The sequence below is a fragment of the Vigna umbellata genome, chromosome 11 (genome assembly GCF_029865625.1).
Source record: "Vigna umbellata cultivar VRB3 chromosome 11, Vumbellata_1.0, whole genome shotgun sequence".
NCBI lineage: Eukaryota > Viridiplantae > Streptophyta > Magnoliopsida > Fabales > Fabaceae > Vigna > Vigna umbellata.
In genome coordinates, this window is record NC_142175.1 from 22,069,092 (window position 1) to 22,086,555 (window position 17,464).

The 17,464-nt window shown below is 33.0% G+C and overlaps 2 protein-coding genes across 6 annotated transcripts; one reads left to right on the forward strand and one right to left on the reverse strand.

The window, feature by feature from the left end:
* Positions 1–4,995: 4,995 nt before the first annotated feature.
* LOC124824345 (phenylpyruvate reductase-like) lies at positions 4,996–7,275 on the forward strand. Of its 5 annotated transcripts, none has more exons than XM_047296772.2 (3): positions 4,996–5,122; positions 5,592–6,085; positions 6,605–7,275. In XM_047296772.2, the coding sequence occupies exons 2-3, from the start codon at positions 5,606–5,608 to the stop codon at positions 7,103–7,105; spliced, it is 981 nt and encodes a 326-aa protein (XP_047152728.2). In that variant the 5' UTR covers positions 4,996–5,122; positions 5,592–5,605; the 3' UTR covers positions 7,106–7,275. The 5 variants fall into 5 exon arrangements, with proteins under 5 accessions (XP_047152728.2, XP_047152730.2, XP_047152729.2 ...); XM_047296774.2 differs by having other exon boundaries at positions 5,010–5,122; positions 5,579–6,085; XM_047296773.2 differs by having other exon boundaries at positions 5,029–5,122; positions 5,571–6,085.
* A 7,447-nt stretch (positions 7,276–14,722) lies between these two features.
* LOC124824344 (gibberellin 20 oxidase 2-like) lies at positions 14,723–16,844 on the reverse strand. The gene is made up of 3 exons (XM_047296770.2): positions 16,222–16,844; positions 15,573–15,894; positions 14,723–15,355 (listed from the first exon to the last, which is right to left on the reverse strand). The coding sequence occupies exons 1-3, from the start codon at positions 16,752–16,754 to the stop codon at positions 15,092–15,094; spliced, it is 1,119 nt and encodes a 372-aa protein (XP_047152726.1). The 5' UTR covers positions 16,755–16,844; the 3' UTR covers positions 14,723–15,091.
* Between the last annotated feature and the right edge of the window lie 620 nt (positions 16,845–17,464).

Here is a 17,464-nt window from a genome sequence, read left to right on the forward strand (position 1 = left end):
TACATCCAGTCTTCATTCAACAACCTTAGTTGAAGGGATTCCATTATAATGATTGAATATACAAGAATACATAGATAACCCTCTCAATGCACTCCTCTCACCACTCAAAATCAAAATAGTAACCCAAGATATGAACAACCTCAATTTCTTACCATAAACCAAGAGCAATCACAGCTCTTAACCCATGGCAAACCCACATAGGTACACAATACAAATTGTTTGAATAAACCTGATCTTTAAAAAACACTCTCCAAGTGCATATTGAATCAGAACCACTTTAGCACAAAGTCTTAAATGAATCTTGATGTGTAATCAACCAATGAAGCGTAGATCCTCCAAGAATGTTTCTTGAAACCACCTTTAATCAAAGTTCAACAAGAATTTTAGTATTTGAAAATTGTAACGTTATTGAAACATATTTCAAGTCATATATATATATATATATATATATATATATATATATATATATATATATGGATTTTCAAATCCTGCGTAGTATAATCAATTATGTTAATTGCATAATCACTAATTTTTTTCTCTGTTTTAACATATTATCCTATGTGTATAATAGATTGTTTAAACACTTAAGCTTACTATTGATTCATTTAACAATCTTAAAAGATTAGGTTATTTATGTAATGGATTAGACTAAGTTCTCTGTTTTAGTCGATTATCAAACTTATGTAATCCATTATTTCCACAATTAGCTATATTAGCCATCTATTTGTCATCCTTAACTGATTATCTCACTTATATAATAGAGTGTGCTTTTTCTCTGTTTTAATCGGTTATGTACCCTGTATAATCGATTATAATAGAGTAGTTTGCCTATGTTAGCTTCCTAAGGGATCTAGTTAAATCTAACAGATTATGTACCTATTTAATCGATTATTTATACCAGAAATGAGATTATCAATCTGTTTTAAGCATGACTCAATCAATAATAATGGATTCACATATCTAGCACAAACATGATCAAGATAAAACATTTGTTATGCCATTTGTTTTGCAAGAACCCATTAATAATAACTTAATTGTTCATCATCAAAATCTAAAATATAACGGGTTTAAGTTCCCCCTATCAACAAAATCAAATTAGAAAAACAAAATGGATGGGTCAATTACAACACTTACAATCAAAGTGTCAATCTTGTTGTGATCCTTTCTATTTTTCCCGAGAGACTCATGTTCAAACATTTTCATCGATGGAATCTTCATGGCGTAGCACCACTAATGCCCGTCATAGACAATTGGGACAAACAACTACAAACAAATGTGTGTGTCAAAAAATTTATAATAAATCATCTACATTGTATTCAAACTAAATTGCCTGACATTTAATTCCACTCACAAATTCAACATTAATTATGTCACCAAACCTAATGATCTGGGAATGAAAGTAGTTGACGTAGTCATCCAATGCCTAGACTTTACGATTAATCTTTTTCTTTCATGAGTCGTATATGACTCGGGTCTACAACGAAATGACAAATTCATCTTTCATATCTTATGTTTATACAAAATTTACAACATAAAATATAACAAATTGCTTGTACAATATACAATGGATTAAAGATTATCCTTTCCTCAACTCCAATGGACCTTCGCTCAAAGTACATGAAGATGGTTGTTGCAAACAGCATCGCCTACAAAATCCATTTCATAATTAAACATCAATGGACTAACATAAAATCTGTTACAAAAAATACCACACACAAATTCATTATTACTATGTTGTCCACTTGCCTCCCAGGTCCTAAAAAGTAACACTCCTGCTTCCTAAGGATTTGACCACAAATTTCAACAACAATCCTTCCACAAGACATGCAAAATTAAGTCTGATGATATGTCATCATGTCACTGCAAAATATGAAACAAAATTTTACCAATTTTAAAATTCATTACCTCCAAGAAGGTCAAATGGAATCACTAAGTTGTATAATTGTTTGGCATCCACGGCCATTAAAGCATCGTCCTCATGCGGGTGCATCCATGGAGGGATGGCTAAGAGAGGTCGAACGTCCTGAACATTTGTGCGAACATCATCATTCTCTTCCTTCAAAATACCTTCCGCATTTGTATAGGCGCCAGTGTCAAAAGAAGGGATTGCCTCATCCGGTTCACCTTCTACTTCAGAAGCAGAGGGACAAATGCGCCCAACCCATGCAAATATCAGTCACGATACCATTCTTTGCTTGAGAAGGAAGGATTTGTTGCGCCCAACCCACTAGATCACCATTTCCTTCAACAATGGTGTGTATATGTCAATTGGCCTCTGCATATAAAGACATCACTTAAACGAAGTCTCGCCGATACGCATACGATCATTGTCTCTTAAGAAACCATTTATCTCAACTATAGCTTTGGTGTCACACCACGGGCGCAAACGAAACTAAAAATAATTTTTAACAAAATCAACCATTAAAAAACATTATTCAAAGAAAATAATAAATTTTCAATACAACATATTTACTTACATTATTTTGACCTTGTTGTCTAATGGAATCCATGACTGTCAAAGGAAACATTGTAGAAAAGAGATGTCAAAATAAACGATCAACAACCACAAACCCAAAAAATATTTTGCGTGTAAAAAAAATACTAACTTTACACCTCAAAAATAGAACAACCCCAAAATGATCCAAAAAAATTAAAACAAGTGAAAATAACCGAACAAAAACAACAAAGAAAAAACAAAACGAAGCACAGAAACTTACAAACGGTGCTTTTTTGTCTTCAGCGATGGTTTTCGCCTTCGACGATGCTTCCAAACATCAATTCAGCGAAATGAACGGCACAGAGCTAGAAACCCCACGTCAATTGTTGTTTCCGCCTTCAACGGTGCTTCAAAACAACGGTAAGTTCGGCCCCAACGACGGCGGATATAGGTTCGGTCAACGGCGGCAGTTGCAGGTTCGTTGAACGGCAACGGCGATTTCTCGTCTCGATGATCGTTGTCCCAATAAGCTCTCTCTCGCACCTTAGAAATCAAATTTTTGAATCCTAAAAAATGAAACCCAGAAAGAAGAAAACCCCTTGAACCCCAAATTCATCTATTTCCATGTCATTTTTTTTAACTTGTCCAAATAAACCAATCACATGCCGACATATGTCAAAACGTTGTTCAAATCTAGAGTCAGAATATCGTTATCCTTTCAAAAATCAACCCAAATGTCACATTTATTTTGAAGCTTTCATCTAGATTAATAAAGATATTATTAGTAGTGCTGTCAAAATGGGTTAGAACACGTGGGTCAATCCGGCCCACCACGGGTTCGAACTGGGTTGGGTTTGAAAAACATGAATTTTTTTTATATAGGCCAATTTTCAACCTAGCCCACTTAGAACCCAGCTCACCCGAGTTGAACTCGTGGTGAGCCAGGTTGGCTCACCAACCCACCTAGTTTAATTTAATTATTAATTATTAATTATTTTATGTTTCAATATTATTTGTTAACATTTTTTATTGTATTGTAAATGGGAATAAAGAAAAAATTGTTTCAAGAGAGTACAATATTATAAATTTATCCAATCAAAATTCTAATCTTATAAATGGATAAATGACACAAAAATTATTATAAACTTATTTATTTGTTTTTTGAGTTTTTTTTTTTTGGATTACATTTGAATTGAATGTTACTTTTTTGATTATTTTGAATTGTTTTTGGAATTTAACATCTTTTTAGAGTGAAATTTATTTAAATTTGAATTACAAAAAATTTATATTTTTTTATTTAAAAATATATAATTAAGTGAGTGAGTCAACTCATTTAACCCATCAACCTGTGGTAAGTGGAGCTGGGTTCGAAATTTTTTGACTCGCTAATAAATGGGTCGAATTGGATTGACTCACTAAATAATCAACTCGTCCACCCGTTTTGATAACACTTATTAGATTAAACTTATTCTACTTCTGCTAGTACTCTATCTTCAATCAAACCCGTATAATCCTTTGATTCCAAAATATTCTCTATATACACACTTCAATCATCATAATGACAATCATCAACTTCACAAATTGCACATATCTACTCTCAATCGCCCTATTTTCCCTAACATTGTACTTGGAATCAATCTCCTTAATTGAGGTATGATACTAAAATGTTTTTTTCTACTTTTATTTGATAAACGTCAATATATATATATATATATATATATATATATATATATATATATATATATATATATATATATATATATATATATATATATATATATATATATATATATATATATAGCTGTCAAAACGGGCCACCCGGCCCGATCCAGCTCGTCCCACCACGACTTGGTCACTTAATGAGCCAACTCAATTTGACTCACTTATTAACGAGCCAGAAAAATTCGAACCCGGCCCGACCTACCACGGGTTGGTGGGTAAACGGGTTGGCTCACTAGCTCACTTAATTACAATTTTTTTTAAATAAAAAAATTACAAACTTTCTATAATTTAAATCTAAACAAATTTCACTCCCAAATTTCACTCCTAACATGAGTGTTTAATTAATTTTGAAAATAAGAAACTTAAATAATTTTTTCAAACAAAAACAAAATAATAAATATTTTTTTATAAAATTAAAATTAAAATTTAATAAAATAAAATTAGGTAGGTGGGTTGGTGGGCCAACCCGGTCCACCACGGGTTCAACCCACATGAGCCGGGTTTAAATGAACCGGGTTGAAATCTAATCTGCTTAAAAAAAAATACAATTTTTTCAAACTCAACCCGACTCAAACCTGTGGTGGACCGGGTTAGCCCGCGAGTTGTGATCCATTTTGACAGCTCTAATATATATATATATTATTATATATATATATATATATATATATATATATATATATATATATATATATATATATATAATATATATATATAAACTAGGAGACAACTACCTAAATGCTAAAATATTAGAATTATTTAAGTCAATACCAAGCAAGACATAAAAGTTTATTATAAAACAATTCTGTCATTTTCTAAAAAAAAATAAATTACTTTGGGTACTTTTATTATATCGGATTAACTTTTCATCCCAAAGATTCCCCACTGCACATGGTGGAGTTGTCGTACCAAAGTCAAAACTCGACCACTACTTCTCAAGCAAGCTTTCTCAGCTTATATCTTCTGGTAAGCAATTAATTCGGTTTGGTTTAGATGCAGCTTTTGTGTATAAGCACGTTACATTCATCAACATTTACTTGTTCTTTGTGGATGAACTGTTTGACAAATTTTCCAGCTGGGAAATTCTGCATCGTTTGATACAGTTTTTCCAATTTTCATCTCTAGTACATGTTTCCTCAAGGTTTTGAATTTTATTCCACTTTCTGCCAACCCCTTAATGGAATGTGAATGAGTATTACATATCTACATACTGTGTTCAAGTTTGAAAACAGAAAATGGAAAACATTATGAAGAAATGGGGCATTGTGAGTATACCCAAATCTGGTTATTGTGGCTGAACGTGCACTGCATATAGAATGAAATAGTACCATTCCTCTTTTAGTTCGGTCCTTGTTAGTTTGCAGTGTTTTGGATTTTACAATAAGATTGAAAGTAAGAATAAATATTTCTATAGTTTGACAGTACCAATTTCCAGGAGCTCAACCATCAATGGCAATGGAAGACAAGCACAACCTCAAAGATGATAAGGAGCTTCAACCACTCCTAGTGTTTGGTCCTCCAACAATCTTCCCAATTTTTGAAGCTCAAAACTCTCACAACTACCGTTTCCTCAAAGCTTTCTCCTCACAAGTTCCTCTCCACCAATTCCTCACTGAGCAAAAGGTTGACCCGTCATCAATTCAAGCCATATTGTGCAACCCTGTACAGAAGGTCTCAGCAGATGCCATCCGGCTCCTCCCATCACTCCGCATCATTGTGACCACCAGCGCTGGAACCGACCACATAGACTTGGTTGAATGCAGCCGTCATAGTATTCAGGTTGCCTCTACTGCTGGAGATCATGCCGGGGATGTTGCTGATATGGCTGTTGGGTTGTTGCTTGATGTAGTATGCAAAATTTCTGCTGCTGATCGACATGTTCGGAAACGGGGTCCGTCTATGCCCTTGAATCTTTCTTTTGGTTTTAAGGTACTACTCATTCTTCTACTTCTTCTATCTATGCATGTGCTTTTCATAACATGGTGTATCTGTTTTGTGCAAATATTTCCGATCTCCTATTTTTGTCCCTGAAAGATGATTTTCAATGAGTGGAGTACTGCCAAAATATAACACTGTTTTTCTATAACCCTCTACTATTAGTAAGTATCTATCGGAAAGTACCAAATCTTGAACGGAGATCATTACATAACGAGTAAAACCTACACAGTTGTGATTGCTAAAATCCACTCAAAACATGTCTTTTTTAACAATATCAACTATAATCATATGCATATGTTTGATTGGGAGTCTCACATCAAGCATTGATAAAACAGACTTATTAAGTAAGAGAATCAACCTTATTTAATAAATCAGTTTTGCAGAATTAAATTAGATTTAAAGTCCTTCGTAAGATGTGAAGAAGTTTTCTTTTAGTACTCATTAGAATAGACAAATAAAACATAAATTTTGCATCATGAATGGTGACTAGCACTGAGCTTTGTGTTTCAGCTAAAAGGAAAGCGAGTAGGGATTGTTGGATTGGGAAAAATTGGCACAGCAGTTGCCGAAAGGCTTGAGGCCTTCGGTTGCAGTATGATGTACAATTCAAGAAAGGAGAAGGCATTTATTTCATACCCCTTTTATTCTAATGTTGTTGAGCTTGCTGGTGATAGTGATGTTCTTGTGCTTTGTTGCGCATTAAATGAAGAAACAAGGCACATAGTGAATAGGGAAGTGATGTTGGCGTTGGGGAAAGATGGATTTATTATGAATGTTGGGCGTGGAGGTCTGATTGATGAAAAGGAATTGGTGCAGTGTTTGATGGAAGGGGAGATAGGGGGTGCTGGCTTGGATGTGTTTGAGAATGAGCCTATTGTTCCCACTGATCTCTTTTCTTTGGATAATGTGGTCCTCTCCCCACATCATTCTTCATTTACTTCAGATCTTTTCCATGAATCATGTAAACTTGCAGCAGAAACTCTGCAAGTTTTCTTTTCAAGTAGCAGCTAGCAGATCCTGTAAGCTAAGGTGAAGAAGTCATTGTCCCTTTTTCTTTTGATAATCACATATAACTTCAAGCATTTGAGAGACTTTTAATGGTGAATTTGTTAAAGTGTTAAACAGTGTAAAATATTATGAGAGTAAATCCGGAATGAATTTAGATAAGTGAAGGTATGATATATTATCAGAAGAGAATGCTTCACAGTCACAACAAATTCACTTTATACAAAATGAAAATGAACCTTAAGAAAGAGCTCACATTTACTATAAAGGTATTAAACTACTTATCTTCTCATACGTTATGAGAAGTAGTTTATGTTCATTTAAAAAAGCATTAAACGATTACAAAAAAGAATCCATCAGAATGGAAGAACTTCTGAGATGACTTTCAAAGTACGCTCAATTTTTGTGTGACTTATGAAAAATTAATCTAGACAAAATCTGGGCTTATTTGATAGTTTTTATACAAAATGAATCTGTGTATTAAAAAAAAATCTTGGCAAAATTAGAATGCTCGTAGATTATTTTGGAAAGTTGAGTGAATTAATTTTTTTTAGGAGGGCAATTGGAAAAATATCACAGCACTCCTTAATGCACCATATTCAGAGTAATACTGTATTAAGAATGAAATAAAAGAAAACGAAATAGAAATAACAGAAATAAAGAGAAAAAAGAAGGAAAATAATAATAATAGAGTGAAAGAAAGACTTTATACAAATAAAAGAATTTCACAAACGATATAAACTTTTTGCCCAACTTATTTCAAAAAATATTTTTTCATAAAAATCTTTGATTTTTAAAACTTAAAACATAAATATAAAAATTATTAGAACTATTTCCATCCAACTTTGATAGATCTCAACCCATCCAAACAATAACAGTTTTCTTTTTTCGTTTCCGTAATTTAATGATTCCTAATTCAGCACAGAAATAAATAAAAAATTATTGCCTGCACTTTACTACTATTCAAAACTTATATTTCTGAAAAATTAGTTATTTCCAATTTAAATTATCAAGTGATGAGTTGAATTATGTTATTATATTATTTGTTATTATTCTCATTGAGAAGAATGCAAAATCTAAATATATGTTTACGAAATCTTATTAATCATTAATCATTAATCAGATATGGATCACGATGTGCAGAATTTGGCCCAAATTAATTTCGTCTCTAAATATGAAGCTCAATTTGACTGAGCTTTTACTTCCTGCACCTACATTATTACTGGATGCATCCTATACTAGCAAAAGACTAAAAAACCTCTTTCACTACACACGCCATCTAGTGTCACTGTTCTAGAAGTTATCGTATATGTTCCACAAAGTAAATTGAACAAATTTATTCTTGAAAACTTATTTTAAAATATGAGAAAATTATTCTAAAAATATTTTCAAAAATTATATTACAGAAATTTTAGAAAACTTATTCTGAAAAATTTTAAAAATAGATTATCCAGAAATCATTTTTATGAAAAGTAAAATAGTTATGTAAAAAATTACGAGGTTTGGGTTAGAAAAAAACCGTAGATAGAAAACATTGTAGGTCCGAACCACTTTACAAATTATTTGACATGTTTGATGAATTTGTTTGTTATCGTAAGTGCTAAAACAACTCATTGCATAAGTCCTTAGAATCTCAAACATATTTTGTACCCATTGCCCAATTCATTGGATTAGTTTCTACTTTTTCTACCTGAACAAAACAAAACATCATATCATAACATAACATGTTTGTGATAATCTCTTTTAAGGTATACCCTCTCACTAACTTTATAACTTTCCTATAGTTTCCTTTGCATCATAACCATTAAAGTTAGTCATAACCATTAAAGTTAGTCATAACCATTAAAGTTAGTCACCTTCTGTATTTATTCAAAAAGAGGGGATAGGTTCAATTCAATCATCGGAGACAATTTATTTTAAAACATTAATAATTATTATTATATAATATATGAATATAAGTATTTCAACTATGTATAATAATTTTATACACTAGTGCAGTAAAGGGAAACGACAGCGATTATTTTGGTTTATCTGTACCGGTTCTGCAACCGAGATATATACAGGCGACACTTTTTGTCTCGATTCTGAACCGAGGCAAAAAGATGTATGCTTTTGCCTCGGTTGTTGGTGAACCGAGGCAGTAGAGGGGTTTTATGCCTCGGTTTGGAGTTGAACCGAGGTAGTAGAAGGAAGGGCTGAACCCATTTTTGTGCCATCTCCCTGGGATTATGCTTGCCACATCCATTACTATATCGGTAGTCTCCTAGCATATAAGATCACAGAACGCAGTTCATAAAATAAAATAACTTTGAATCAAGAAACTCACATCCATTACTATATCGGTAGTCTCCTAGCATATAAGATCACAGAACGCAGTTCATAAAATAAAATAACTTTGAATCAAGAAACTGTTTCAAGGCAATGTAGAAGAAATATTACAAGCTGTAGTTTTACTGGGAGTATCTAATGAATAAATTAAGAAAACATCCATCCGGAAAGTATCAATAATCCCTAGCCCAGAGCTTTCTATAATTCAACAATATATCATATAGGTAAACAGAGAGAATACAAAGGTATGATTGTCTCTACAATTCCTTCTTAACGTTTCAGCCTCCATTCTTACATCGGACCACCACCCAACAACCGTGCTACCTTTATCGGACCACCACAGGGCACCACGCGAAGTCTTCTTCTCCAACGCGTCACAGCCACCATGGCATTCTCCAGAATCACGCCGTTATCCATGGCAACCTAAAGGAAATAGAAACCAAGCCAGAGAACCAGGACGCCACCTATAACCACGCTTCTCGCGCACCATCAGCAACCACATTGTGTCGCGTTGTGTCGCTGCCATGACCACCGCGAGAGCTCTCTCCGTCCTTCGCACAACCTGCAATCAGAAAGGCAACCAGCAGATCGCGTCACCACCGCCTTCGAAGTAGCCACAGCCAGCATCCACGCAAATCGTGACAGCCTCCTTTCATCGTGTGTAGAGAACTCGCAGCAAAGCATAATAGTTTCCCCCAATCTTCACCCCGCCGTCATCAAACCCTAATTCGCATCACCACCATCAACATCAGAAAAACCCCAATCACAAGTCGCCGCACTCACCTTCTTCACCAGAAACCTCCATTGACGCACCATCACGAAGCTCCGTTCATCACCACCTAGCGCCGCTGCCAACCTCCATGTTCGTCTCCATGACGCAACCCCGTTCAACCTCCATGGTCGCCGCTCATCGGCAACCTCACTTCACTCCCAACGGCCACCGCTTCCTCTTCCCTCCAAAGGCTACGCACTCACAGGAGAGGTGGAAGTCGCGCTCGCAGCCGTCGCACACGACGAGGTGGTGGTGGCTCCCAGTGATAGGGTTTTGGCGAACAAAGAGGAAGGCGAAGGGATCTCGTTTTCGGTTTCGGGTTTGGTCACCTTGAGTCTCTGCGTGGAGGGGGAGATTTTGGAGCCGCCTTGTAGATTTGGTTGCTCACGAGAAAAGAAGAGGAAAAGGGGAAAGGGGCGGTTGTTTCTCGAGGAAGAAGGAAATGAAACACTGTTGTAGGTTAAGTTTTTTTGAGGCAGCGGGGTTAAGAGGTAAGCAATACTACCTCGGTTCAGCCGAAGCAATACACACATTTATGCCTCGGTTCTACTCTCCACCGAGGCATACAGTCCTTAGAAAAAAATAAAAATAAAAATATGAAATGGTTATACACCTCGGTTCCTGCCTAAACCGATGAATAAACATGGTTTCGCACCAGTTCTGAATGAACCGGAGCCATAAGCTCTGCGCAGACTTCAAATTTCAGAGACATGTTAGGGGACAAGTGGGCTTTTGGGCATCAGTTGTAGTATCAACCGAGGTAATATGCCTTATATGCTTCGGTTCCCCTTGAACCGAGACGTATAAGTTCGCTTAAACTACAAAAATGTCACCGCGTTTTGATAGGCTTCGGTTTCACCTAAACCGAAGCCTATAGCGCGAGTTAAAAATCAATTTTTTTACTAGTAATATTATTTAAGAGTCAATGTTTAAAACAATTTAAATACACTTTATATTCTTTAAAATACTTTTTAAAGACAAAACCATAATCACTTAGTCAACATTAAAACTTATATAATTGTAACTAAAAAAAATCAAAAAGGTGCAAGTATTCATTTTTATCTCCATTTCCATGTGTGTGAAATACATGTATATATAATTTGGTCCACATATCAAGAATTTTAGATTACATATAAAAAAGTTTATAAAAGCTAAATAAAATTATTCAAATCATATTTAAGATGAACTATTTTAAAAGGTAAATAAACTTTCCCCACATACATTAAGAGAGACAATATACCAAATAGAAATTTTACTAATGATTTTGTTCCTGTAAAAAAATAAGATGATAATTAACAAGATATATTACATTAAAATTTTATCATAAATTTTAATTAAGGCTTGAATTTCTAGAGGTTATCTTGTGTTTGATAGTTATGAAATCAACCATACTTTAGCATTGTTCTGCATCTAATAAGTTATTGCATAAAATTAAAATTGAAGTCAAAGTGGAAACTATGTTTTGCACAATAATACAAAAATGACTTAATATTTTTAATTAGGTTTTTTCATAATTATTTGTTTACTTTTTTTAATCTATAATTACTTACATATATTTCTAGTCTCTTAATTTGTCATAATATTTTTAGCCTTTGAAAACATCTGAAAAAATTGATCCTAAAAAATACAATTATTTTAGTCATCTAAAAAAATTACTGAAAAATGGGTTGGTCTCTTTCCGTCGGTCCATTAGGTTTGTTACACGTTTTGCCAATGAATAATAAATTATCAACTATTACATGTGATAATTATAAAATAAAACATGTATAAATGGACATGTAATTTTTTATTTTATTTTTTTTTATAAATGCTTATTAATGTTCTACTAGAAAAGAGTTACAGATTTGAACAATAACATGAATTGAACAAGAGAGTAATAAAAAATCTTCGATGTTGAGTGAATTGTATATAGAGTTAATGATTTTATTTTCTCAAATAAAAAAAAAAGATGAGATTGGTTTGATGAGTGGGAAGGACACAAATCATTTTTAATTTAAAAATTAAAAAAGTAACTATATAAAATTAAGAAACTTAATTCAAGTCTTTTTAAATTAAGTCTAAATTAACTTAACATTCTATATTTTACTAAAATATTAACGGTAATTTGCTTAAATTGTGACTCGAAATTTTTTTATCACTCTTTCATGCAGTTGGTACGAAGATTTTTCATTATATATGTAAGTAAGAAATCATACAAGCTAAAAGTAATATTGTTCAAAGGCTACCTGAAATCAAAAATATTCTTTTAAAGTTGAAATATTAATTAAACTGTTCAAATGTAAATATAAATTATAAACTGTTAACTTAGCCAATTATAAATGTGTAGTAAAATTCTCTAGAAATAAGCATAGTAGAAAACATCTAAAATAACAGCATGCAGAACACGATATTGACACCTCTAAAGTCCGAGAAAGAAAAAAAAATTTATAACATTACATTTGAGTTTCACTAACAATTTAAAACTAATTATACCAATACCAATGATGAAACCTTATAGCATGTTCATCCACAAAGTCTTTAACAAATATAAAAATTTGGAATTGTAATGTTTAAATCCATTAATTAATGATTCTATTATTTATATTCATTATCTATAATAAGCTTGAGTTGATAATCAATCAATTCATCATGCACTACCTTTTAGGGAAGAATAATGAGATAAGTACTTTAAATAATTTTGAGCTTATCCCTAATCATTGTTAAAACTTTTGTTAAACATGATTTGAGTAATTAGGATGGTTAGTCGTTTCTGTTGTGCTTTTGTTAAAGGAGTTAACAACTTTATGCATATAAACTAAGATTAATGCTTAAAAGAATAGAGTAATCCATATGTATTTTTGATGTGACACTAATTGAACAAAATTAAAGTTCGATCAAGTGGAATAATGATAGATTATTATATAATTAATGGCACGTTAAAACATGTATGTTCTGTGGTTTTTCTCGTGAAGTGTGATGAATTAAAAAACCATTGGACCGTGTTGCATTGCTAGAAACAAAAGTTTGCTGCTAAGGTTATAATGACTCAATTGCATGCAGTGTCCAACTTGTTATTAAAGTGACATTTTGTCGTGTTGGATATAAAAGCACCAATTCAGTCCAACCTCACTCGGTAAAGTTTCAAATTGTGTGCCACCATTTTCACATAACATATTCTTCATAGTGTGTTGTCCTTATCACAAATAATAATAATAATAATAATAATAATAATAATAATAATAATAATAATAATAATTCATTAAATAATTTCATCATACCATGTTTCACAGGTTTGAAAAGGCGTGCATGAGTTTGGTTTCACCCTTTTGAATGCAGAAAAAAGAAACTAATGTTTTACGTTTGATGGAGATGTGGTCAACACTTCAAACTAGATTTATTATGTTGGCCAAAATATGCATCTATTAAAGATCTTGATTAAATGTGAAAAATTCTCATAAAAGTAAATCAGACTCGTCTGAAAACACAAATGAAATACTGTTTGTTTTGCATGCAGAAGAGAAAAAATCATAATGAATAAATCAACACACCCAATTCATTTTTCCTTTTGAGGCAACAAACATGTCATACACATGTTTATGATTGCCATGAATCAATTGAAAGTGGTTTTTCCGATTCATTGATAACACAGTTACATTAACATCCATGTTCAAGTTTGGTAAGTAGATGGAAGAACATATGAGAATTAATTTAATTTTCCATTAATGTTTAGACTCTTTGATTCAGATTGAGATTCTTTTAAAAGTATATTATATCTTGATAAATATTACGATTTTAAGTGTAAATTTATGTCTTGTAAAGATAAAAAAAAAATTAAATATATTATAAAAAGGTTTATAAATTTATTGTCTTTAAATTTTAATTAGAAAAAGTGTCAACTCTTTATATATATATATATGATGATGTCTTCTATAGATGTAATTATATTTGAGTAGATTGGGGATATGATTTACTTTGATTATTTTAGATGAATAACTATATCTTACAACCCTCTCTGGTTGTATTTTTCTTTGACAAGGATTAGATCTCTTATAATATATACATAATAATTATTTTATGTTGATAAAGAAATATATGTCTAGATAAATCTTAAGGATATGGATGACATCATCAAAAGTGTAAGTGCATGCTTTCATGATTTATTAATCAGTGGTTCCCTAGGTAATGTTTGGTGAGTAGTCAGAAGGACAGAACACACTATTTTCTGTTTTATTACTTTAGTTCTACTCTTGAATAAACTGATTATCATGTATTTATAGTATTATTAATTATTTCGTTTAGCTTTTTCTACTAACAACAGGTAAACACTCTAAATCTTCAACCAGTTGCAAATTATCTAAAAGGGAAAATATATGTTAATTTTCTTTATGTGAAATTAATATTTGTTTAGTGAAAAGTGCTTAATTTGTTTGAAAAAGAAAATTGATAAGTCCGAAAAAGAAGGTCAATCAATATTTATCATGAGTTAAACTCGTAATTAAACAAATAAGTGAAGATTTGGGAGATTTGGCATAAAGCATATCTGATAACTGTGAAGACACGAATGCAAAGCAATTTATTGAATAATTAAAAGTTGGACATGATATGCATAACAGGAAATTAGAACAAAGCTTAAGACAACTAGTAATGCATCAGTAGTGACAACATGGAATAACTTCACTACATAAAATAAACTCTTTATTCCTACAAAGATGGCCTAAGTTCTTCCATTTGCACTTATTCTCCCAACACTAACAGCATTTATTCATGTTTATTTTATCTTTTTCTTGAGAACCAGCCCACCAAAAACACTATCTTTAACTTCACATGATGTCATCCTCCTCACAGAAACAGATACAAGTTAAAGCTGAGTTTAGAGTGTTCTTGGCCATGGAACACTGGTGGGGGCCACCTGTTCACTTGTTTTTCTCTAGTAACCATCTCGAGAAGGCATCAAGTGTTTCCACGTCAGACCTGTAATGTAACTGTGTGAATTCAAGAAGAGTTGGCCATGTGAAATCTGGATATTTCTTTGGATTCTCGTTGGTAATCAGTTCCTTTGGAGGAGTCACCACTTTGTCTTTATGTGGACAAAGGAAGAAAGCAAGAGATTTTCTCACAATCTGGTTGTTCACAATAGCTCTATGCAAGCAACTCTTGAATATCCCATTGGTAAGAGCCTGAAAGATAAAGATAAAGATAAAGATAAACAACATTATATTATCTCAAACTTAATCCGTCTTAATCATAGTAACTGATTGGTGTATGCGTTAAGTGTTGTAATTCGGTTCATTATTTTTAAGGACAGTTATGGACCTACAAGACACATCAATTATTAGCAGTTTCCATTATCATGCAAAAAGCAACATGTCAACCTTGTAATTATATGATCCTTACCATAAATGTGTCGCCAATGTTGACAACGAACGCATCTTCTTTTGGGGCGACAGAGTACCATCTTCCGTCGACAAAGACTTGGAGGCCCTCGACCTGATCTTGGTGGAGAACGGTTAGGGAAGTGGGGTCACAATGAGGTCCAGTTCCTAAAGCTACCTCAGGTTTTTGGCATGGTGGGTAGTAGTTCAACCTCATAACAGACTCGTTGTCTTCGAAGAAATCTCTGAAACATTCTCTGCTTACTCCGAGGCTCATTCCCAGAAGCTCCGTGATCTCAAGAGACAGATTGCTCATCACTTCACAGTACTCTTGAAACACACTCCTGTTGCAGATGAAAAACAGGAAAGAAAAAGAGGGTTAGAGGGTTTCAGATGTGTCTGCATGCATGTTGAAGAGACTCATAAATAGAAGAGAAAGAGAAAGAAAGAGAACAAAAGGAAAAGCTGTGGCAATGAATCAGAAAAGGATTTTACCTTATCTGTGTAAAGGATTTTTAACAGAAAAGGGTTTTTTTTTTCACCTGGCTTGGCTTTCATAGCAATTCAAATGATTTATTTAAAGAACAGACAAAGAACTTTTTATTTGGTCTTTTAGAGGCTAAAAACAAAGCATCTTTACATGAAAGAAAACTGCATTCGGTAAATCTTACCCAAACTCTCTGAAATCTTCTCCCATGGAAGACAGAAAATAGTCCTCAACAGTTCTGGTGGATTTATCATTAGAGTAATGGAAAGAAAGGGTTTCCTTCCAAGGAAGTTTGGAGGAGAACCTTCCTATAAAGCTATTAGCAAAGCCACAGTGTTCTCCTAACTTTCTCTGAAGCCTCTGCTTCTCTGGAAGCTCCATGCAGAAGAAAGCGTCTATGAGCTTGTGAGCTTTCTCTAGGAGCTTCTTGTCAACTCCATGGTTGACAACAAGAAAGAAGCCATGCTTCTTGCATGCCTCACTGACTTCTGCACAAATGTTTGCCACAGCCTCTGGATCTCCGGAGAGAAAGGCCTTCATGTCAATGGGTGGAATCTTGAGTGCCGGTGGCTGAAGACATGGTTTCTCATCGTCAGGCCACACAAACTCAGAGGGTATGTTGGAGTGGTTTTGCAGAGGTGCATCCAAGTTCACTGGTTGAACTTCAATGTCGTTGCTCTGTGGTGCAACTAGCATTGATGGATGAGGGATCAACATGATTTGGAAGAGTTTTTTGTTGAAGAGTGATATGAGAGAAAGAGAGAGAGAAAGATGGGAAGGGTTTGAGTTGGAGTGAAAGGGAAAGACAAAGGAAGAGGTTTATATAAAGGTGGTGAAATGGAGTGTTGATAAAGGCCAAGAGGATTCATTGGGGAAGTCGGGGAACAGATATCAGAGAATCTTATTAGTTTGTTTTGCTAGATTGCAAAACATCATAAAGATAAAGGGATTAGGTACTTCTAAATCACTTAATTTTCTTTACTTTTCATGCTATATTAAATTATTAACTTTTTTTTTTTGTTATAAATTTTACAACTTAAGTATAAGTCATGTAAAAATTAATTGGAATTATTCATAAATCAAATATATATATTGCTAGAATGAAAAGTTTTCACATTTATATTTAATAACTAGTTTTTTTTTTTTAAATAAGGTTTCTTTCTCAATTATACTTTTTTTCAATTTTTAAAGAATTTCAACCTATTAAATTTTTTTAACTCAATATTATTCAAACAAAATTAATATTTTTGTTGTTAATAGACTATCTTTATTTTTTCTCTCTTTATCTTATCACTTATATATTATATATCAATTATTTTTCTCACTATATTGTTTTGTTTAATTTTGGATATTTATTATTTGAGACTATTGAAAATTGGATAAGAATGAATGAAACTTGTTCGTTTCTAGGGATTTAGGGATTTAAG